The sequence below is a fragment of the Myotis yumanensis genome, unplaced genomic scaffold, assembly GCF_028538775.1.
Source record: "Myotis yumanensis isolate MYYU_CA2020_CCGP unplaced genomic scaffold, mMyoYum1.0.hap1 SCAF_7, whole genome shotgun sequence".
NCBI classification, from domain to species: Eukaryota; Metazoa; Chordata; class Mammalia; order Chiroptera; family Vespertilionidae; genus Myotis; species Myotis yumanensis.
In genome coordinates, this window is record NW_027223758.1 from 44559531 (window position 1) to 44584511 (window position 24981).

General features: G+C 36.6%; 1 protein-coding gene and 1 pseudogene across 4 annotated transcripts in view; one reads left to right on the plus strand and one right to left on the minus strand.

Annotated features, from left to right (window-relative positions):
- Positions 1–24981, minus strand: part of PIGN (phosphatidylinositol glycan anchor biosynthesis class N) — a 75672-nt gene that overhangs the window by 34162 nt on the left and 16529 nt on the right. For 2 of the 4 annotated variants that reach the window (XM_070420399.1, XM_070420398.1), the window contains exons 10-19: positions 24632–24672; positions 21941–22000; positions 20513–20605; positions 19545–19600; positions 9355–9433; positions 7842–8024; positions 6725–6864; positions 2878–2977; positions 2683–2775; positions 720–811 (exon numbers count right to left, since the gene is read on the minus strand). In XM_070420399.1, the coding sequence (XP_070276500.1) occupies positions 720–811; positions 2683–2775; positions 2878–2977; positions 6725–6864; positions 7842–8024; positions 9355–9433; positions 19545–19600; positions 20513–20605; positions 21941–22000; positions 24632–24672 (937 nt within the window). The remainder of the gene's footprint in view (positions 1–719; positions 812–2682; positions 2776–2877; positions 2978–6724; positions 6865–7841; positions 8025–9354; positions 9434–19544; positions 19601–20512; positions 20606–21940; positions 22001–24631; positions 24673–24981) is intronic. The other 2 variants (XM_070420400.1, XM_070420401.1) reach the window with 2 other exon arrangements.
- LOC139014803 (5S ribosomal RNA) lies at positions 13069–13192 on the plus strand (annotated as a pseudogene).

Consider the following 24981-nt stretch of genomic DNA (forward strand, 5'->3'; position numbering starts at 1 on the left):
ATATAATTAGAAAAGAGAGAAAATGTTACATAAAATAATGATTATTTAGCTTGTCAAGCACATGCATAAATACACACACACACACAGCCAATAGATTACTTGATACTAATTTAAAAGTAAAGTTAAAAGCAAAGGTAACCAATTATTTCATGGATTTATTTAGGACATATAGAAAATAAATAAATATAGTAGTAGCATGGAGAATTCAAGAAAGGTATATAGAATTTTCTAACAGTCAAAGAGATTAAAATGAGAAAGTTGTCAAAGTATAGCTTCATTTCATGGAGATCTGTACATTCAGATTAGAATAGGAATTTAATTTTTTTAAGACTTAAAGTGTGGACATGCTCATAAGCAAAGACAGAGATGACATCAATGGCTTTTAAACCTTTTTGTTTTGGCAAGAGAAGACATTTTCATTGAAAGCTTTTCCAGACTCCCGAGTATACAAAGATACAGAAAGCTTCTGAACTTTTTGGGGGATGGGATGGAAATGGGGGGAGTGGTATTTTAAGTTATCACTGTTTGGTACAATGTCATTCTTGTGAAGGCCCAAAGGCAGCCCAGGGAGCTTCAATGACTCCTAGAGTCATTAATATTTTAACATCTAGTTTGTTTGTGTAATTTTAAACTTATGATCAAGATTAGGTTCATATTTCATAGTGTTAAGAAAAATAATTGTATTGGAAAGAAAGTAAGTTAAAAAATATTGTTCATACACTAGAAAGATATCCGGCTTTCGTCCTACAACAGGCATCAGTGGAAACACTGCCAGGAGCAAACAGAAGAAAATCCAACTCAGTGAGATGCTCTAAAACAAATTTAAAAAAGTTATTTTTAGGCAAATATGGTAGAAAAAACAGTCTTCAATATTTCACAGACTATATGGCTGTGAATCAAAGAGAAAATTCAAAGCCTTATATCTGTTTACAAAGTAATGGAGTTACTGTATGTAAAGTTTCAGTTATGTAATAGGTAGTATATAGGTATAATATGAGTATCCTATCTAATAATAGACAAACATGGTAATTGACCGTACCTTCGCTACGCCTCCTATTGGCTAATCAGCATGATATGCAAATTAACTGCCAACAAAGATGGTGGCTAATTTGCATATACCGGCTGGGAGCAAAGACTGAAGACACTGTAGAAGGAAGCCAAGCAACGGAGACGAGGTAGCGGAGATGGGCGGGAGAGAAGCGGCAGAGATGGGCAGGGTAGGAACCGCAGAGACGGGCGGGGTAGGAGCCGCAGAGACGGGAGCAAAGCCCTATTCTTGCAGGAATCCTCCTGCAACGGGCCTCTAGTTATCTCATAATTCTCACAATAAGCTGGGAGATAGGTTATATTATTCACAGAGTTTCAGATAGGAAACTGACCTCATAAATGTTAAAGTATAAGTAGTATCAACCTATGATTAGTAAATGAAACGGACAGGACTTTAACCTGGGCCTGAAATTTCAAGGCAAGTGCTTCCTTCAATTTACATTATACTGTATATTGATTATATCTGTAAGCCATTTGGCCAGCAATCATAATCAAATGATTGAACCCAGGAGGGAAATGAGCAAAAACACCTTTGTAATTAGATTATGACAAAAATGATCAAGAATCCCATTGAGGAATTTTACTAGTTCTTAGAGGCTGGAAAGAAGATATTTCTATCTTCTTACTATCTCCATAAAAAAGTAGCAAAATGGCCCTCGCTGGTTTGGCTCAGTGGATAGAGCAGGCTGAAGGGTCCCGGATTCCATTCCGGTCAAGGGCACATGCCTGAGTTGTGGGCTTGATCCCCAGTAGGGGGCGTGCAGGAGACAGCCAATCAATGATTCTCTCTCATCATTGATGTATCTATCTCTCTCTCCCTCTCCCTTCCTCTCTGAAATCAATAAAAATATATACAGTATATATAAAAGTATCATTTTAGCCATTTGGTTTGGCTCAGTGGATAGAGCGTCAGCCTATGGACCAAAAGGTCCTGGGTTCCAACCTGGTCAAGAGCATGTACCTCGGTTGCAGGCTCCTCCCTGGCCAGGCCCTGTGTTTCTCTCAGGTTGATATTTATGCCTTTTCCTCGCTCTCTCTCTAAAAAAAAAAAAAAAAAAAAAAAAAAAAAAAAAATGGAAAAATACCCTCAGGTGAGGATTACAAAAAAAAAAGTATCAAAATAGAAATGAGCATATTTCTTGTAGAAGCACATTATAATTCTCTATTCTCTATCTAGTTGAAGGAAGAAACTTAGGAATAATTATATTTTAAAATAATCCATCATGAACATATGCTTCTCCAGAAAAGAATGGAGGTGGCACAGGGCTGGGAGGGAGGTGACAGCTGTGATCTGAGTTCAGAGAGCAATCGACTATCCGCTCCTCTAGGCAGTTCCTCAGCTGCTCCATCATTCAGATACTTGGGGCTAAAGCAATCTAGCAAGCACTTCAAAGAAGGACACAGCTCCTCTGCTCCTTGAGTATTTCAGTCGTCATATGACAGGCTCATTTTGATATGAAAATCTATGCAATCACTGAAACCTTAAAGCAACCTCCATCCTCCAGTCAATAGGACCAGACTTTTCATGTAGAAACATGTTCCACCCTTTTCTTTAAAAATGAACAGTTCCCCAAGTTAAACACATGTCAAACCCAGTAACTACTAACTGTCCAGTGTCAAAAAGAGTACGTATACCTTTGCTCGTGTCCACAGCTGAGTGGTAAATGGCCAACCCGCAAATACAATAAGTCCAGCAGTAAGCATATAGCGGTAGAAAAAACTGAGAACCTAGTAACACGTTCCAAAAAAGAAATAAAAAGTGAGGTCATTTTAAAGCAGTTACATAAATGTGAAAGAGATGACTATGCTGTAATGTGGTAAATTACTTACTAATACTTCAATTCCCAAGGCCAGTGCTAACAGGTATCCAACAAAATGACGCGAGGGGAAGGTCAACAGTGACGTGACAAGGTCTTGAATAACTTGGTATCTGTTTAGCAAGATTTTTTATAAAAAGATTATCTATATTGAATTGAAAATTAGGCCATATTTAGTAAAAAATAAAAACTTTGTACAAAGCTATAAATCAGGAAATATGTAATACACAAATTATTTTAAAATGAAGAGAATCTCTAATAGATTTGTTTCAATGGCTTTACTGACCTAAATCTTTTTTTGAAACCTAGAAGTATTTCAGTAAAAATTGTAATTTCTGGGTTAATTTGATAATGATCACAAAAAATTGCTTGTTTTAAAAAATATTGATGACAATAAATGAGTCTTATTTGATCATAGTTTAACCATACCCATCTATAATAATAAAAGCATAAAATGCTAATTAGACTGGACAGCCGAACGACCTTCTGAATGTCCTTCCAGATGACCTTCAAGACAAAGCCAGGGCTGCAAGGGCCAAGGCAAGCCACCGCAGCTGCGAGGGCCGAGCCCCTTGCACGAATTTCATGCATCGGGCCTCTAGACCAGTGGTCGGCAAACTGCGGCTCGGCAAACCGCGGCTCGTGAGCCACATGTGGCTCTTTGGCCCCTTGAGTGTGGCTCTTCCACAAAATACCACGTGTGGGCGCACACATACAGTGCAATTGAAACTTCGTGGCCCATGCGCAGAAGTTGGTATTTTGTGGAAGAGCCACACTCAAGGGGCCAAAGAGCCACATGTGGCTCACGAGCCTCGGTTTGCCGACCATGGCTCTAGACTATATAATAAAAGCCTAAGCAACCATTATGGTGGAACGACCAGAATGACCGGTTGCTGTGATGCGCACTGACCACCAGGAGGCAGACGCTCAATGCAGGAGCTGCCCCCTGGTGGTCAGTGTGCTCCCACAGGGGGAGTGCCCTCAGCTAGAAGCTGGGTTCACGGCTGGCGAGTGCAGCGATGGTGACGGGAGCCTCTCCCGCCTCCGTGGCAGCACTAAGGAGCAGCGAGCAGATGGGTAGTAAAGAGCGAGGGATCCCAGATTGCAAGAGGGATGTCTGCCTGCCAGCTTAGGCCCCGGCAGGATTGGGCCTAAGCCATCAGGTGGACATCCCCTGAGGGGTCCTGGACTGAGAGAGGGTGCAGGCCAGGCTGAGGGGACCCCCATCCCCTCAAGTGCATGGATTTCGTGCACTGGGCCTCTAGTGTTTATATAATTACAGATATAATATCAGAAATAAAATACAGTGAACCCAAGTGAATAAAAACTGGAAAATAATTTTTAATTCACTGAGGTTAATCTTATTTTGAAATCTCAACTGTCTTAATGAAATAAAGGTAGGTTTTTCTTATCTAGAGTAAATCTTAATTGTACTTTTTACTGAGCTAAATAACCTTTTCCAAACCCATTTTAAGATGTCACTAATTATATAGTAATTATAATTAAATATTAATTCATAGCCATTTAAAATGTATTATATACTTGAGTACTTTTTGATATTTAATTACTGGAAATTTTTTTTAGCATTTGTAGTGCATTATTAAGTAAGTAATTACAAAATGTCAGTATCACTTGATTTATGACCTTTTTGCTGATTTAAAACAAGGGCTACATAATGTTATCAAAACTATTAAGATGCCAAGTAGGAAAAAGAAGGCTAACACCAGGCAAAAGAAGAATGTTTCTTTTGTTCATAACAGTGAATAAGCACAGAAAGACAAGAGATGATTTTATAAAATCATCTGGAAGATTTTTTTCTAGTGTCATTTACTCTTTAAAAATTTTTAGAACAAAAGGTTTTACCCTTACAAAACCCCTTGGGGTTTGGGAGTAAAACAGAATTTTCTGCAAGGTTAAAACCTTTCATTCTAAAAATTTTAAAAGAGTAAATGACACTAGAAAAAAAATCTGAGTTACATATGTATATCCAGCAACCCCATTTCTTTCAAATGAAGTAGTAACAGTACATTCTTTTGTCAGTGTCATTTTGCCTTATATTTTAAAATGTTGACATTTTATTTTTTTTATTTATTTATTTTTTAAATATATTTTATTGATTTTTTACAGCGAGGAAGGGAGAGGGATAGAGAGTTAGAAACATCGATGAGAGAGAAACATCGATCAGCTGCCTCCTGCACATCTCCTACTGGGGATGTGCCCGCAACCCAGGTACATGCCCTTGACCGGAATCGAACCTGGGACCTTTCAGTCTGCAGGCCGACGCTCTATCCACTGAGCCAAACCGGTTTTGGCGAATGTTGACATTTTAAACTTAATTTTTATTGACTATTGACTTAAGATAGAGAGAAAGGGAGAGGGAGAGAGAAACATCCATCGGTTGCCCTCTGTACATGCCTCCGACTGGGGATAAAATGCTCAACCTGGGTATGTGCCCAAATGGGAAACAAACCCGAGACCCTTCAGTGCACAGGACGAACTCCAACCAACTGAGCCACACTGGCCAGGGCTAATTTTTATATTTTCAACATTTTAATATTTTTAATACTAAATGTTTTTAAAGGATGGAAGAGGTGGTCAAAGCGGGAGTTAACAAAAATTAAAACAAGAATACACATTCTGTCAGGACAGACATGCTGGCTAACCCTGAAAATACTCTTATTCTGGGCTCTCATTCCCTGCTCAGCTTGTGGGGTCTGGTTTGTTCTGAGGATGCTTAGATGCCTGATACTAAGTTTAAATTCTAGGTTATTGTGCATATACAGATGTCAACAAACTCTGAGGCCTGTGAACATAAACCAGACTAACGTATTAGTGGTTTTATTTTAAAGGACTTGAAACTTGCCTGAGCTCTGATGTTTTCTACAATATAAGAACCCATTTAAGTATAACTTGTGAGGAGGCATTTTAGAACCACAGCATATGCGAATAATATCCACTAATCTTGTATGCACACTTTAATAGATTTTATTTAATTACAAAGTTTCATTGATCCAGGTTTACTTGATACCTAAGAAAGGAGGGGCAAAATGCATGGGAAAAAAGTGCAAATTTTTTTTATGAAACATGAAGAGACACTAGAAATTGAGATATACAAGACAAGTTCAAAGTATGGGTTACTCCAGGCATAGCACAGTCAACATAGTACAGTCATTTTATTTTTACTCCATATTTTTTTCATAAAAGATACACAAAGAAGGCAACAAGGACAATGCTTCCCTAAGGCAATAAAGATGAAGAAAGAAAGAAAGAAAGGAAGGGAGGGAGGGAGGGAGGGAGGGAGGGAGGGAGAGAGAGAGAGGGAGGGAGGGAGAGAGAGAGAGAGAGAGAGAGAGAGAGACAGAGAGAGAGAGAGAGAGAGAGAGAGAGAGAGAGAGAGAAAGAAAGAAAGAAAGAAAGAAAGAAAGAAAGAAAGAAAGAAAGAAAGAAAGAAAGAAAGAAAAAGAAAGAAAGATAGATAGAAAGAAAGAAAGAAAAGCAGCCCGCCCGCCCTAGCCAGGTAGCTAAGTTGGTTGGAACATTGTCCCAACACGCCAAGGTTGTAGGTTCGATCCCTGATCAGAGCACATAAAAGAATCAACCAATGAATTATAAATAAGTGGAACAACAACACAATATTTCTCTCTCCTCCCTTCCTCTCTAAAATGAATTTTCTTAAAAGGTAATACAAAAAGAATACTTATATGGAACATTTATGCTGTCATAAATGAAGTGAGAGGGTTTGGAGATTTGAGAGTATTATAAATATGGTTGATGACTATGCTACAGAAATCTAATGCATTTTAAATACAGATTTATCTGACAGTGAAGTGAAAAACAAGACAGCAAGATATGTTACTTACTCTCTTAGAACTGCATACCATATAGGCACTGGCAACAAGCAATACACATAATAAGTCCAGGGACAGGCTTGAATCAGCAGAAAAAATGCCATTAAAATGCCAATAGTCACAAAACTACACAGCAGGAGATGGCTTGGTTTCTGAAAATCAAACAAAACATTGAAACACTTCCAAATTCATGCTAACTGATTGATAGGTTTTTAAGAGATTTTATAAAGTGAAGAAAATGTATTTCTTTCAATGGTTTTACAACTAGATGGTTAATCTAAGAAATGCATTTTTCTGTTTTTGGAGAAGCCCAGTACAGAAGAAAAAGCTGGATAGCATGGAATGGGTGCAATAAGGCAATTCTCAGTTTAAAAGTGACTATGTTCCTAATGTTTGTTTGCAAATAAGTCACTCAGAACTCAGACATATTTCTCCTTACTAATAATTTAATAAATGTTGACTGAGTTCTGTGACTAGCTCATAAAAGCCCATTTAATCCACAATAAACTGTGGGACCTAATCTTATTTGGAAAGATGCTCCTATCTATTCAAATTCCAACTTGACATGCTATTCACGCTTCTCTCTCCATTGCCCATCCACAGTGGGTTCATTCAGTCATTTCTCCATTCCAACCACCTGCCAAACAAGGAGTTCCTCAATGTAAAGTCACCATGGATGGCCCCTGGGTGTTATCACTTGCTCACTGTATGACTATGAGTATGAGCAAAGTACAAAACTTTTCCAAGACTTAATTTCACCCCATCTATAAAATGGGAACAATAATTCCATATCTACTTATCAAGGTTGGTAATGCTTAAATAAGATTGTGTAAAGAGCTTAACAAAATGCCCAGTTTGTAAACTCAATCCTCAGTGTGGGCACATGCAAGAGGCAGCTGGTCAATGATTCTCTCTCATCATTGATGTTTCTATCTCTCTCTCCCTCTCCTTTCCTCTTTGAAATCAATAAAAATATATTTAAAAAAATAAATAAAAGACAAGAGTTAGTTAGCTTAGCACAATTTACACAATGTATGAACTCATTATAGTTGCGTTTATTCAGTTTCTTTGCTCAGTCTTGGTGATTTTACACCAACATCTGAACTGTCATGATATTTTCTAAACATACCTTAACTTCTTTACTAACACCTCTGGTAAGGCTGGAATGAGATTTGATAATCAACAAAGAAGCATAAGATGCCCATCCCACAAAACCAAGCAGAACATTGATGCCCAGAAAGAATCTGTCATAAGTGTGATAATAGGTCAATCCTTCCAATGAGAGATGAATCAGCTCCATGCAAAGGAAGACCTAGGGAGAGAGAAAAATGTAACATGCCACATGGGATGAATATAAAACCTAAGTTTCAAAGGAAGAAAAATTACTAAAATCAGAGTAACTATAGACAATCAAAAATAGATTTTAATTGTTCAAGGATCTTCTTGCAAAGTACAAGAAAAATTCTTGAATAAAATGAATTTTTAAATATTGATAAGAAAGAGCACCTTACCAGGTAAATGTGTAGAGATTTAAAATGTTTCATTTTGTAGAAATTATTTTCAGATGACAGGTTAAAGAAAGAAATAAAGGCTCTCTAATATAGGTCCCAAATAATGAACATGCCCACCTGCATATTATTTTTTATTTTCTCATATTAGATTACCAAAATCAGTCATAAAACATCATTAAAATAAGATGAATATTTCAGAGGAGAAAAATAAGCACTAGATATGCATGGTATTACATAGGCAATTTTAGAAACTGAAAATAGAATTCTTTCCTACTTTAAAACTATATGACCATTTAACAAAGAGAAAATTAATGAAAAGCATAGTGTGGTAGGAGCTGGGAGAAGTCAGAGCTTCTATATGAATCAGTAGACTTCTGATAATGTGTTGATAATTCTAAATGTACAAATATATGACATTCTAAAATGCTATGCATAAGTAAGGTGACAGAAACTTGGATTATACGTTTTCATTATAGAAAATAGCAACTGTTCATTTCCAATGCTAACCCCAAAACATCTACCCATAATTCCATCTGAAGTAAGAGAAGTATGTCCAGGGCTAAAGCAGCTACTTAAGAAAGTCAGCCCTTCCTTGAGGATTCAGGAAAGCTCCCTGGCCTGCCCACCTTGCTCTCCATTGCCACATTGTGCCCTTCTCCACACCCAAAGTGGTGATTAGCTATTTATATATACACTAGAGGCCCAGTACACGAATTCATGCACTGGTGGGGTCCCTCGTCCTGGCCTGAGCCCTCTTGCAATCTGAGACCCCTCGGGGGATGTCGGACTGCCAGTTTCGACATCCCCTGAGGGATGTAGTAGTGTGTGAAGAGGCAAATGGCCGGGGAGGAGCCCAAGCCTGGGCTGGGCCAGCCGCTGCACCACTCCTGCTCAGTAGCACTGCCGTGGAGGCAGGAGAGGCTTGTGCTGCTGCAGCTGTACTTGCCAGCCCTGAGCCCAGCATCTGGTGCCCATTGGTCAGCTGAGTGGTGCTCCCTCTGTGGGAGCACACTGACCATAAGGGGGCATCCCACGTTGAGCATCTGCCCCCTGGTGGTCAGTGCGCATCACAGCGACTGGTCTTTTGGTCGTTCAGGCTTTTATATATATATAGAAGGCCTGCATACTTACTGCTTCATCATAATTTTCCTGTTTTATATAAGATCTTGCTTTTCTTAAAATGTCAAGCTGTTTAGAATCAGAAAGCAACCTGCAAGAGAAAAAAAAAGGTTAGGTTTAAAATGTTTCTTCATTTCAATTATATTTTTTCTTTTTCTTTTCATTTCTTGCTTAGATGAAAATTAAAGGATGGTGAAAATTGAGAAAATAAAAAAAGAAAGGAAGACATTAACCTTGAGCTAAATTGTATTATTACAGGTTATCAGAATTCCTCCAAGAAATAGCTTATTGTTAAATTTGGTTTTCAATTGCCAAACTACACTTATAACAGAGATAACACATCATTTTGAAGAAGTGTAATACTCCAGCTAACAAAGAAATTCTAACTAAATGTGCGTAATTAATGGCACAGCAATTTGAGTCCCATCACTCAGCCCCCCAAGAGCTCAGCCTCCCACTGCTCAGCCCCCAGTACTCATGGCAGAAACAACAGACTAGGCAGAGCCATCCCGGTGCTTTGTGCCTGAGTCAAACAGCCCAAGAACTGCCTATCAAAGAGCCCCAGGCACAGCCTAACCAACAATCGAATTTAGTAAACACTTTGAACCTATTTGCCATTCTTTTCCTATACCATATATCTTTTTGTTCCCCTATCTTTTCTCTTTCTATCATTTCCCTGTCCTTATTTTACCACAAGAGAAATATTGCTAATACTGCACAAACTGAAAAAATCTATAGCTAAGACATTAAGTTTATGGAATGTAGAAACTGAGGAAATATAATTAGAACTCAATTACCTTACTGAAATAAATATATTTAAACACAAAATTGAACATATACTGCTTAACTATATCTCCTATACTCCTTAACTGAATACTTTCACATTTAAGAAGTGCAAACAAAGTTATTTAAAGACATATCAGGTTAGATCATAAAACTGATATTTTTCTACTAGTGGCCCCCAGTGCACAAATTTGTGCACATTGAAAGGAAATTAATTAGAAGAAATATTTTAATATCACTATTTGCCCTTTCTCTGTAATAGAAGTGTCAACCAAATTCACAATCAACAATGACAGATTGAAACACATGTGTGTGATTGGTGCAAGAGCTTTATATGTATCGCACATGCGCAAGTCAACTTAGCCTCTTATAGATATAGAATAAACTTGCTTAATTAGACCTGCTTTCTGATTTAGCTAAGATTTTTCCACCCCAGTGAAGCAGCCCAACTTCTCTTTCAGGTAATTGTCAGCAACACAGCAGTAAATATCAACACAAAGCAGATTATTATTGTAGATTATGCAGGGAGAACAAAGGGTAAAATATTTAACTGCAGCAGTGTTTTGACTATATTCTGAGCAGTGAGAAAACCTGAAGTCATTTTCAAGGTCCACCATTTCTTACTTCTCTTCAGTCGGGTCAAGTTTATAAGCTTTCTAAATCCCCGTCTTCCAGAAAATGAAAAGAAAATAGGATTCCACCGAGTCTCCCATCTACCTGCTCCAAGACTTCTGTGGGGATCAAATGAGATGAGGCATGGGAAAACGCTTCACAGACATTTGGTTAAAGTATAAAATGTTTGCACCTGGCTTTAAAGAAAGTCGTGTTCCTGGGCTGAAGAAACTCCAAGAAGGCTAGTCACTAGATAAAGGAAGCCGGGCATTGCTACGTGACGTCATTACCCGGCACCCACAGCCACCGTTTCCAGGCTGGGCTGGGCTGTCGGCTGCATTTTGCACCATGGAGTCTCGGCAGCATCAGCTGTGATTTGGTGGCTGTTGCTCTGGGGTGGTGGTGGGGCCTGTGTCCCACTTGGGAGAAGCTGAGTGTTGTTTTGTGGGCACCAGGTCTGTTGTGCCATTTCTCTGTAAATGGCCAGTGCGCATCACCGCAGCTCCTGCGTTTAGCATCTGCCCCCTGGTGGTCAGTGTGCGTTATAGCAACTGGTTGGACAGTTGGACACTTAGCATATTAGCCTTTTATATATATAGATTTCAATAGCTGCTAAATTAAATATTGGCACTTTCATATGGTGTGCCACAATATGATCACGTATCTTCCTTCTATTTGGTTCTGGTAGTCTCTGAAGAGATAAGATTGAAACTTATAGGAAGCAAAGCTATTGTTTTGGGTTGGGTCACAGACTTCTTTCAGAATCTGAAACTCTGCCTAGAAAATGCATATAATCTGAAATCTTACATATAACTTCTGAAAATTCATAAACCCCAGCTCATTTACAAACCCTCTAGAGATCTCTAGAAACGTGTGTCTACACCCAGGCTCCCAGAACTTTCCACTTAGGGGAACCCCACTGCTGTTTCAGACACCAGGAAAATTCACTGCCCCTGGACTCACTGGAATTTGGAGGAAAAAGGTACCAGGAAGCAGGAACACATGAAAGAAAAGTTACTTCAAAATGTTGCCACAACCTAGTTTTCTGTCATTCAGACACCACACATTTTGGGATATTTTCCTAAAAGTTTTAGAAATGGAATTACTGGGTCAGGGGGCATATGCACTCTTTGAAGGCCCCATATAAGTTGAATTTTCCAAATTCTGACAAAACCCTTCTAATTGCTCTCCCTCTCCTTGATCTGATCCACTTGGCCTCCTGACATACCAAGTGTATCCTCTAACTTACGTGAAATTGATGTGGGCATCTCACTGCCTACTTCATTAGTTCTAAACTGTCTGGACTCCTCATGACCATCTCCTTCTATTCTACTTAATTTCCCATTATCCCAAATGTACACCCTCAGCTATAAAGTGGTTAAACATTTCATTCGTCACCAATCTTGTATTAACATCTGAGTTCTTGTTCATAAAGATCCTCCCTTTTCTGCTTTCAATAGTCCAACCATCAGCATCCTTTATGATCCACTCCAAACCTCACTTCACACCATTAGCACTTTAGTGTGACCTAATGAGCAAATTATTTCTCTTCAATTAAATTTTAACCTCCGTGTGGGCCATTAATTATTTACATTAATATCCACAATAATACTTAGCAAAGTGCTAAGCACATAAAATGAATCAATAAATCTCAATTGATTAAAATGCTATCAAAATATTGCAGACCTAAAAAAGGAAGAGAAATAAGAGAGTAATATACAGTGTTCTTCTTAAAACACCTAATGATTTGCTAAATTAAAGGATAAAAAGAAAGTTGGTCTAGAACAAAATTACTTCAGAGTCCTAAAAAGAATGAGAGAAAAAAAATTTTAAAAGGGAAATATTTATGTTACATTAATGAATTCTATTACATTGTATTATATATGAAGTACTTAGGTAAAGCAACCAGGGTCGAGCTAATTTGTATTTCTCCTAAATGGACTATTTATAAACCTTGGGACATATCAAAGGTTAGGAATATGTGTGGAATTCATCAATATGTTCTCTACCAACCTCACTGCTGCATTATGACATTAAAGATTCTTTGCCAAAACTGGTTTGGCTCAGTGGATAGAGTGTCGGCCTGCGGACTGAAGGGTCCCAGGTTCGATTCCGGTCAAGGGCATGTACCTGGGTTGTGGGCACATCCCCAGTGGGAGATGTGCAGGAGGCAGCTGATCGATGTTTCTCTCATCATCGATGTTTCTAACTATCTCTCTCCCTTCCTCTCTGTAAAAAATCAATAAAAAAAAAAAAAGATTCTTAGGAAAAACTTGTCCCCCAATATAATTTTCTTTTCATTTTCCGTAAGTTGAGAAGGGGTGCAAAATTGTCTACGGCCATACCACCCTGAACGCGCCCGATCTCGTCTGATCTCGGAAGCTAAGCAGGGTCGGGCCTGGTTAGTACTTGGATGGGGAGAAGGGGTGCAAAATAAATCTTGGTATTGTATATTTTAAACATAAGAAAGTTTTGTGAAAAATGTAAAGTCCAGAACATAAGGTACAATCTATTAACATGTATGTAAAAAGACAAAACAAGTAACAGCAGCAGCATTAGGGGGGTTGGCAGGGGATTGATTCCAAGTGGATCAGAGGAATATCATCTATAAATTAAAATGAATAAAGGAATCTGCATGTGTCAGCATGGATAAATCTTGAAAATCATAATGGGAAAAAGAACTGTAAAAAATTGGTAGATTTCTAAAATAGGGATTCAATTATATTACATCATTTTATATCTTAAGAAAAAAGAAGATCTAAAGAAACATGGTAAAATGTTACCATTTGTTAAACATGGATTATAGGTACAAAGATTTTTGTTATATTCTCCATTTTCATCAGCATGTTTGAAGTACTTCAAAATTAAAATTTAAAATGTTAGCACCCTGGCAGTGTTGCTAAGTGGTTAGAGTGTCGGGCCATGCACTGAAGGGTTTCGGGTTCGATTCCCGGTCAAGGGCACATACCTGGGTTGCGGGTTCACGCCCCGCCCCTGGTCGGGGTGTGTACATGAGGCAACCAGTCGATGTGTCTTTCTCACATCCATGTCACTCTCTCTCTCTCTCTCTCTCTCTGTCTCTCTCTGTCTCTCTCTCTCTGCAAAGCAATGGAAAAAATAATCTCAGGTGAGGATTAAAAAAAATAAAAATAGGATTATCAAAAATCTTATCATTGATTATTTAGGATGAACTACTGTTTGGAGAACAAATCTCCTTAAATGCTGCCCTTTAAAGTATTATACCTTTTTATTAAGATTTTTATTACAAAAATAATTGTTGCATGTACATATGATATTTTAAAGACACCTAGTAAGATCCAGTACATTTCTTTTTATAATATCTTATATTAAAGAAAAATATTTCAAGAAGATAAAGACAGAGAAAGCAGGATAAAAAAATTATTTCTAGAATAATCTGCATTCTTTAAAATGACTAATAATGTAGAATCATGTTACTTTTTGTGTCATTACTGAGTAAATGAATTTTTTTTCTATGTATGTATGTATGTATGTACGTATGTGATGTGTAAAAATTACCTTTTAAAGTTTTAGGGCATTTTTAAGACAGAAAACTATATTTCTAGCAAATAATTAGTATGTAGGATGGATGAAGTTGTAAAAAGTTTGACATTAAAACCAGTATTTAAATTTGGTCTATGGGAGAAACTTTTAATCATGATAGCCTAAAAGAAACAAATACATTAAAAAGAATCAAAGTATTTTTTGCCATTTTAGTAGAAAATACATTTAAATACTGTGTTAAAATTTAAGTTCTCTGAATTTACATAGTGAGTTTTAAATAAAAGATAACATGTTTTTGCTTCTATTGGCAAGGTACAATAATCTCCTTCTCATTTTCACTTTTTCCTAAAATATTTAAGAGACTTTTATTGTTCTTTCTTAACTTCAGGGATTTTTTCTTTTAAAGCTTTTCTTATCTTTCTTTGACCTCTATGGTATGCACTTCAAATATAAAGTGTTTTCCTCATTTTTAAAGTGCTTTCACATGGAAGCAAACCTTTCATGCTTCTTCCAGTCATGTAGCTCCACCTGCTGGCCAATCCTTGGCATAACACTGGGATCCACTGGACCCAATTTTAGTTTTGAGTTTCTTTTTTCAACAGTTCTATATGTCTATTTCATTATTTTATTCTTTCTCACGGGTCTTTAAAATATCAAAAATAAAATGTACTTACTTTTTAAGGAATAGGGTAAAACAGGATATACAATTACCGTATGGATCCATTGGACCCTTTTACAAGTCTAAGATATGTTATAGGATTTTAGCAGTCTTAATTTTCCTTTTTGTTGAAACATTTGCTATTTTATCACCCTAGAAATTATTATATTATTCATCAAGTATTAATGCTGGAAAAGACTAAGTAAGACAATGGAGGAATGGTGAACAGATATCATTAAACTAAAATACAGTGATGCTAGTGAAATGGATCACATAAGTAAGATCTCAAGAGTATGAATTTTCAGATCTCCTCCTTCTCTCTTCCCCTTCTCCTCCCAAGGAAAAGAAAAAGAAAAAAGAGAGTATGAATTTTCAGATATCAATATCCTAAATTTTCTCAAACTTATGAATCAGTGACTAAACAATATGTTTATAAGAATAAAAAAAAAGATGGTTCTTATTCAATAGGAAAGGACCTCATCACACAATTGTTTGTAACAGGAACCTACCTAAGTAAGCTATCTGTTTGCAAAAAGAATATATGATGCCCTGGCCAGTGTGTTCAGGGGTCAGTGTCTGCCCAAGCACCCAGCCCTGGTTGGGTATGTGCTCCAGGGAGGTGACCAGTTGATGTGTCAAGCTCTCTCTTTCCTCTCCCACTCCCCCTCTGTCCCTCCTTTCCACTCTCTCTCTAAAAGAAAAAGAAAAAAGGAAAAAATATCCTCGGGTGAGGATTAACAACAAAAAAAAGGATGTGTGGCACAGTATTCTTTCATCTTTTATGATATTTATGTGCCAATATTTACGTGATATAGTTTCTAAGTGGACAATGCTGACATTAGGTGCATAGATAATAGTAACTAGAAGAAAACAGATTGTGTAGAAATAAAGAAAATCACTAGACCAGAGAAAAATAAAGAGTCCATTGTACTCAGATGGTAAATGGTGATAACTGTTTTTCCTGGTATATAGAGCTTATGTAATAGAGAAAAAAAAGGATACTACACAAGAGTGGAAATAAAATATCCAGGAAAAAAGTAGTAAGAAATGTATATTGTGGGAGAAACTAAAATTTTTCTTAAGGACATAACAGAAGATATAAATAAATAGATGTTGGATGGTAATGTTCAATATTGTAAAAGTTGTAATTCCCTCCAAATTACTTCTGAAATATTGTATACTGTAATAACCAAAGAATTCTTTATATAACTTATGATGCTAAAATTTATACGAAAAAATTATTTTATGATTCATGCCAATGATTCAAATAGTTATTGTTTCTTTTAAAAATGTTTTATCAAAGCAATATATTCATATAATTTATAAAAATAAAAAATAGTACAGGAGGGCATGACAACCAATAAATCCCTGTCCAACCTTCTCATCTCTCAAGTCCCCAAATTAGACACACACACTTTTGAAAGGTCTGTTTTTAGTTATTTTGGTAGCTACCTCCATTTTTCTCAGTAATATGCTTTTATTTTTTTAAATCCTCACCTGAGGCTATATTTGTGTTGTTAAAAATTGATTTGAGAGAGAGAAACATTGATTGGTTGTCTCCTGTATGCATCCTGACCGGGGATCGAACCATTTTGATGCAGGGGATGATGCTCCAACCAACCAAGCCACCCGGCCAAGGCCTTAATAATATGCTTTTATTACTATTTCTTGATTTGATGACCTGAGATACTTTTTATTGACTCTCCATTGACTAGCTGTTCCTACTGTCTCCTCCCCCTTCAACATGGTCATATTACTATTTTTGCCTCCTCTATTGGCTACAGTGATCACTTTATTTATTTTTGTTGATTTCAGAGAGGAAGGAAGAGGGAGAGATAGAAATATCAATGATGAGAGAGAATCATTGATCTGCTGCCTCTTGCACACCCCCTACTGGGGATCGAGCCTGCAACCGGGCACATGCTCTTGACTGGAATCGAACCCAGGACCCTTCAGTCCACAAGCCGACACTCTATCCACTGAGCAAAACCAGGTAGGGTTATGCTGGTCACTTTAATAATCTGTCTTATTCTCTAACCTACTGCCTGGCTCTCCAAATTCTATTTTATGAAGACAACAGAATCACTACCATTCTATTTACATTTCTTTCCCCTTCAGCCTTCCAACTTGTAACTCTGTACATTGTCAAGGTTAGTAACATTTGCATTCTATTCTGTAATCTTAAGTCTTCCTTACTTTGTCTAAGGTTTGACTTTAAAAACTGAAAACCAATATTTACATTATGATTATTTAAATACTGTTCACTGAGTAGCAAACTATAATTAGATTTCCTTGATCCATGTGCCAATGTTCAAATGACTTCCCTTTCTGATACTCTGCAACTGTTCAGTCATGTCACATCTTAGGTTGCTTCATAATTAAAGCACGCTTCCTTGTACACTTTGAAATGTACACCCTGAAGTTTCCAATTGTCATTATTTTGGAGGATGAAGAAATGTATTCCTTCTGTGTAAGTCACTGTGTTTCCCCTAGCTCCTTATTCAATCCATATATTACTTAAAATCCATTTCACTTCCTATTCTAATCTGGAGGACTTGCCTCCCATTTGGACTGTTCTTGTACAGTTTAGCATTCCCTAAATTTTTAGTTGCATTACCCCTTTAAAAAAAGCATTCTGTACTCTTTCTCATTTTGCAAAGTTTATGCTGATTTTTATTTTATGGATACAATAGTGAATCAGATATTGCTGAGGATTTTAATATTTATAAGTTCTTTTCTGTTCCTTAAATAATCTATTTCCTCAAGAGTCTACTCTTGCCCTAGCCGGTTTGGCTTAATGGATAGAGCATCAGCCCTCGGACTGAAGGGTCCCTGGTTCGATTCCGGTCAAGGGCACGTACCTCATACCTCGATTGCAGGCTCAATTCCCGGTCCCAGGTCCCCCAGGTCAGGGCATATGTGGGAGGCAACCAATCAATGTGTCTCTCTCACATCCACGTTTCCCTCCCTCTGTTTCTCTCCCTTCCTTCCACTTTCTCTAAAAAGCAATGGAAAAATATCCTCGGGTGAGGATTAACAACAACAAAAAAAGTCTATTATTCATATTATCTTAGGTTTTTCTGGTTATATGGCAGGCTTTCAACAAATGGCGATTTTCAAGTCTACAGGCAGAGCCAGTAACTTTGCTCTAGGGCGGGTGAGCCAGTGAGCGGGAATCAGCTATCCTACTGAGCCTAGAAATGACACAAAGCAAGCAGTGGCTCTGTAGGCAGATGTTTAGCATAAAAGCAGAGCAAGTGCATGGTGAGTCAGCAAGCTGAGTAAAAGAAGGCGGGTAGTGTGCACTTGAACCTCTTAGAGAAGTGTGTTTCCCTGACCATTTTTTCTAAAGTGGCTGGGCTAAAGTAACTCTGTTATTCTCAGTTCAATGTCTTACGTATTTTCTTCATACCAGAAATTGATAATATATTTCTTGTTCATTAATTTATTTTGTTATGGTCTGACTATACCACTACATTATAAATAAACAGATGCATATGATACATATATATGATATAATATGAGGCAAATTCTAAGAGATAAAGACTTGGCTTTATAAGCATATGTAATACTCATAATCAGGGACATTCCTCAAAGGTAAATCTACTTTTGATATATATTTTAAAAAATAAGGGTAATTAATTGCATATGATCATAACTTGCAAGTCATGATTATGCTTTGTTTTTGTCACCTTCCCCCACCCCCTCCTCGCACACACAGTCAGGCATACAGTCACATTGTTCACAGGGCAATGCAATATTGAAGCATTTCTAGTTTATAAATACCATACTCATGCTACATAAGTTGTTAAATATAATTCCAGTAAGTCATTCAATCATATCCCTAACACCCATATTTCAAACAATTTCTGTTTATTTTGGTCAAGAGCAAAATTTTTCCAATTATATGCAAATCCCTGTTAATTGAAAACGAACTTCAAGGAGGTTGAACAAACCTGCCCAAGCCAGTACTACAAAGCCAGATTTATGACTCAACTATCACCATTCCTGGTTCAAGGAAAATATGTCTTTCTTGGATCTAAGATAGCAAAATCTGCTGCCCACTAAAGTCTGCTCTCCTCTTTGCCACCAATAGTTGTCAATGTTTCCCAGAATTGCATCATTGGCCTTTTCTTGTCACTTTCTACCTTCTGCCTAAAGCTCCTACATGTATAACAGTTTCCACCACCATCTTTATGCTGATGGCTCCAAAATCTTCACAATCAACTCTCATTTCTATCTTGAGATGCACGTCCCTATTTCATTGATGTCTTCAATTTTAAATTGAACATTCATCCCTGCCTCTCAAACCAGCTCTTCTTTCTTCCTATAAACCAAAATGGTACCAGTACCTTCCCAGTCAGCCAAGCCAAGAGTCCCCCTACCTTCCCAGTCAAGCATAGTTGAATTTATCTCCTTATTTCCCATATCTCTCTGCACCCTCTACCAGTCATACAAAAATATTTAGTTACCATCTGGCTCATTACTTACAAAAACAATAGATGAGACTTTCATTTTGGAGTTTGCACTAATGTGCACAAAAACCACAAGGTTTCTAAGTAATTTATTCTGTCAGCATTTAAACTCGTTGAAAAATTCTTTCCTATAAGCTAATTAATATACTTACTTAAATGGTGTAAACAAAAATGGTAAAGTAACTTCTTTTTTCTGAGTCATTTTCACCTGGGAACCAAGTATGAAAATATTTTATTTTATTATAAATGAGAAAAAATTAACTAATTTCATTTTGAAATATAAACATCTATTAAAATGGGTCTTCAGGGATGATTAACTACTTTGAAGATAAATAGAATTTTGTGTTACTATATTATTTCATAAATATTTTAAAAAATTTATTATCATTCTATCACAATAAACTGAGAATTAAGAATATCAAATCTGCCGAAACCGGTTTGGCTCAGTGGATAGAGCGTCGGCCTGCAGACTGAAAGGTCCCAGGTTCGATTCCGGTCAAGGGCATGTACCTGGGTTGCGGGCACATCCCCAGTAGGAGATGTGCAAGAGGCAGCTGATCGATGTTTCTCTCTCATCGATGTTTCTAACTCTCTATCTCTCTCCTTTCCTCTCTGTAAAAAAAAAAATCAATAAAATATATTTAAAAAAAAAGAATATCAAATCTGCAAAAGAACATTCAGTAATGTATTCTACTTGAACTCTTAGAAAACAATAAGCCAAGCTGCACTAACTGTTTTAAGAATAACAGAAAGTTTCAATTAAACAGTGAAGTTCTTAATGAATATAATAATGTACAGGAATGACTGGAAATGTTACAATCACTAATGCTACTTCGATGGGGGCAAATTCCAATTAATAAAGACTTGGTTTGTAGTCTTTATAAGCATATGTAATAATCTTACAATTAGAGACCCCTTAAAGGTAGTTCTACACTCTCATACTCATTCATGGATGCTGCATCTCAGAAATGTGAAACTCTGATGCTAGACAAATACATAAAATCCAAAGATAATAACTTATAGAAAATCATTTCTTAAAACACAATTCAAATCTCTTCAGTTAATATATTCAATTTAGGAATTGTAGCAGTGTCCATTTTTTGTGTGTGTCTTACTTTACCTTGAATTGTTCAAGAATCTGTTTTGCATTTGTATACATGCTCTCTGCTTTGAAGGCATCAGTGTTGTTAAGATAATTCACAGGAAGGATTCCCTATAAATAATAAATACTGGTTTAATATTAGTATTAACAAAGCTCAGGCAATTCTTATAAAACAAAATAAACTTACAAAGGAAGCAATGAAGACAAAACATATGAACAAATAAGTTACTGGAATAATAAAACAAAAAAAAATCTTCTTTAAACCATAACTGAAAAGTGTTCGATTATTTTTCTTGCAAAGTAATAATAAATACAGCAAAAGAGATGAATTCAGTAAGTTCAATAAAACCTAACATTTATGAAAAAATTACTATGTGGTAGGCAGTGAATTAAGTGCTTTGCACATGCAAAATACCCCTATGGAAAAAGAAAATAAAGACATAGTAAGAAGTATGAGAGTATATTGTGCATATAAGAGTAAGGATTACTTTGTGAAGCTTTTGTTTCACTTACCCAAAATACACACACACACACACACACACACACACACACACACACACGACGCTAGAACTCACATTACTCAGCATTCTAAATTAGATTTGTTGTTTGTTTTTTGGCTTTTCGGATCCACTTCCCATTCTTAGCAGTATTACCATTCTATGTGGAGAGATCTCCCCCATTGGATACAGTGTAATGGGTCTCCAATGGGGCTCTGCCTCCCTCACTGAAGGGTAGACTCATAACCCAGGCTAGATGACTCAAATAGTTTTAACTCGAAGGTCAAGGAACAAAAGTATGACAGGGGTAATGCTAGTCTACCCCAGTGTAGACTCTGGCTTGGTTCTTTCTTCCAATTCTCCAGAGCTCTCTTGGTTCCTATTCATTTCCAAGCCTGGTCTTTGAATACCCCTTTGGATCAACAAAGCACCAATATCTTTTAAATACATTTCCTTTAAATGGATTCAGTCTCCATTGCTTGCAAACAAAAAGTATTTATCTGTTTTCATCACTTAAAACTAAGTTACAAATATAGGCCCTGGCCAGGTAGATCAGTTGGTTAGAGCATCATCTCAATATGCCAAGTTTGTGGGTTCGATCCCCAGTCAGGGCACATACAAAAATCAACCAATAAATGCATAAATAAGTGGAACAACAAATCAATGTGTGTGTGTCTCTCTCTTTCTTGCAAATCAATAAATAAAATACTCTTTTAAAACCCTAAATTACAAATATAAGTTTGTAAACATTTTAAGAAAATAAAAATTATAAAGAAATGTCATTAGGCTCATATTCCATGTTGTAGAAAAGATATTACATATTTAGGAAGAAATAGGAAAATACAGTTTAAATGTAATCAAAGATTATTCAGAAACATATAGAAAGTAAATTTTACTGTACAATGTATTTTTTTATTCTGAGAGTTGTTAAGAAAATTTTGTCCCTTACCACTGAATTGAGAGGAAAAGGAACTCCAATAAGAGAAGCCATCAATGGTGCAACATCAGCCTACAAACAGAAAAAGTTCAATTTTAAGAAGTCTACAAACATCAACAAGAAAAATAATTTAAGGCAACTATTCTGTAATATAATCTGCATGTTTGTTATAATCTGTTATCTTCAAACATTTAATACACATTAGATACCGATCTCTAAAAATGTCATTTGTTAGAAGTACATGACTTCATGAAAAAATAAATTATAAAAGAAACCATTAAGAGCTCCAAATGTTAAACATATTAAGCAAAAAGTTACTTACCCTAGTAGCTAGAAATTGACCACTTTATGTAATAGATTTTCAGTATTATGAAAGGCTGCCTTAATTAGACAAAAAATAAATAGCAATAGTAGACTTTCACTGGAGAAGTATATATATGAACTAAAGAAGGAATGTATCAGAAGGAGGTTTGGCCGACCAAAAGTCCAAAAAAACACACAAAACAAACAAACCACACCGAAAAACAAATAAACCAGATAAAAGGTTCTTTAGACAACACCACCACCCCAAAAAAACAAAAAAACAAAAACAAACCCATACCATTTTGGATAGCTCCCTTTCAAGTCGTTTCCCAGAAGTTGTTCATGCTTTCTATCTCCATCTTCTTACCTCCCCATCACTCCTGAGCCCACTCTATTAATCCTTATAATTTTTTAGGCAGTAAAGTGCTTAGGTGTCAGAATGCCCAATTTCAAATCCTTGCTTGTAATCTCTGAGACTGTGGGCAAGTCATTTAACCTCTCTGATGCCTGTTTTCTTATCAGTTAAAAAATAAATGTTAGTTTCTCCCTTACAGAGTTGCAGCATGATTAAATGAGATTAAATTTATGAAGTACCTGGCACAAAATAATCCTGCAATAACTGGTGGCTACACACGCTGTGGAGATTATTATAATTAATGGACCTCTCAGCAGCACTGTGTAGACCACTGCCTTCTTGGCCTCGGTACCACACTCAGCTGAGTGTCTTCCATCTCACTGTAGCTCATTTCTCTAGTCCCCTATTTAAAGTAGGAGTTTGGTCCCAGGTTCTCAATCCTTCTCACTTTTTACCACCTGGACTCTCTTTACTAAGTACCACCCCACGTAAAACAGGCAAACTGCAATGGCCTCCCAATCGCCTTCTCCCCTTCCCCCGGAATCCACCGCAGGCCTCCTCTCATCTGTTCTCCATGCTGCAGCCTGAAAAATCCTCACAAAGAAGCAGATCATGTCACTCTCTAGGATTCAAACACTTCATGGGCTTTCCCAAACCACAGAAAGCAAAAGCATGAATACGGGTGGACTACTGTACATCAGTTCTATGCTCTCATGGCTTCACAGGCCTCTTTTGTAGTACTTACCACAGCTGTAAGTTTATACTTATTTGTATAATAATTTGATTAGTATCTGCTTTTACTTACCATTATATCCCTGACACACTGTTTAATAATGTTTGCACAATGTTTAAACAATAGTGCAGACACATAACAATGTTGATGGAAGTAATGAATAGAGAAATTCTCATCTAATGTAGACCTGAAGTAGGATTACTAAGAGCAATAGTTGAACCTATATTCAGTTTTTTATTATAACCCAGCCTGGATATAAGAAAAACATGTTCTTGTTCTATGGTCTTCAAGTTATCCTATCCCTTTGACAGTTATTTTTATTGCAAATGAATAAACTGCTATCCTGATTGTAAATATTTTCATTTATTTGGGTAATAAATGACCATCCGGATAGAAGAGAGCATTCTTAATATGCTGAAGAACAGGCTTCTGTAACCACAGGCCTGAAAAGGAGATCCTAGACCAGTGATGGCGAAACTATGACATTCGTGTCAGAAGTGACACGCGAACTCATTTTTTTGGTTGATTTTTCTTTGTTAAATGGCATTTAAATATATAAAATAAATATCAAAAATATAAGTTTTTGTTTTACTATGGTTGCAAATATCAAAAAATTTCTATATGTGACACGGCACCAGAGTTAAGTTAGGGTTTTTCAAAATGTTGACACGCTGAGCTCAAAAGGTTCGCCCTCACTATCTAGAGTAGACCTTGGTTTATCCACCACAGTAAGGAATGTCAGCTTGAGAGCAGACCTGGAGAAGGTCAGATCTTCCTGCCACTTTGGAGGCCATGTATCAGTGATGCCATGCTTCTACAAACAGCAAAGATGGCTATGTACATAGCATATATTCAACAATGAAAATTCTGTACTTCCCATTTACAGATTATGTTACTAATCTAAAATATGTATTAATAAAAAAGAAACGGTAACTGGCGTACTACAGGAAAGAAACCTATAATGAGGTTTTATTAGATTTATGCTCAAAGCAACTAAGCAAGGCAACCATGAAATCACAGAAATTTAACAGGCATGCAATTTCAATTTACATATACTTCTTTAATTAGCCAGTATAACTTGGAGGGAGTCTTCTCCTTTTAGTTTTACTTGAGGCTTTTTATATTTTGTCAAAAGAAAGATTAGTTGGGTTAAAATATTTGCACTGAAAGGACTTCCCTTGGTAATTGAAATGTTTTGAAAGATCATTTATTATCATTATTTTTAATACATGGTTTTTCAGGGGCTCTTTTTGGTCTAACCTTCTTATAGAAGATAAAGTAAATCTGAACATGATTAAGTTGAGATGAATACCTGATTGATATCTTGCCTCTTCCAGGACTCCAATTTCCATCCTGAAAAACAGACACCATTAGACACAAAAGCTGATGTTCAAATGAAAAAAAGAATGGATCATTTCATTATTATGAGTAGTCAATGCTTGATGAAAAACGAAAGTATTAGAAAAGTCTATTTTAAGGCAGCATGAACCAAAAGGATGCTTAAAAAGGCAGAGCTGTATATTTTTAAAATGAGAATTTTAAAAGAAAAACTGAAAAGTAAACATTTGGTATTTCCTGTGATAATTTATTAAACTTCATATGGAGATAACTGTTTCAAAATTTCAAAAGGCTAAGGAAGGAACGATGGAACTAAAAGGCACA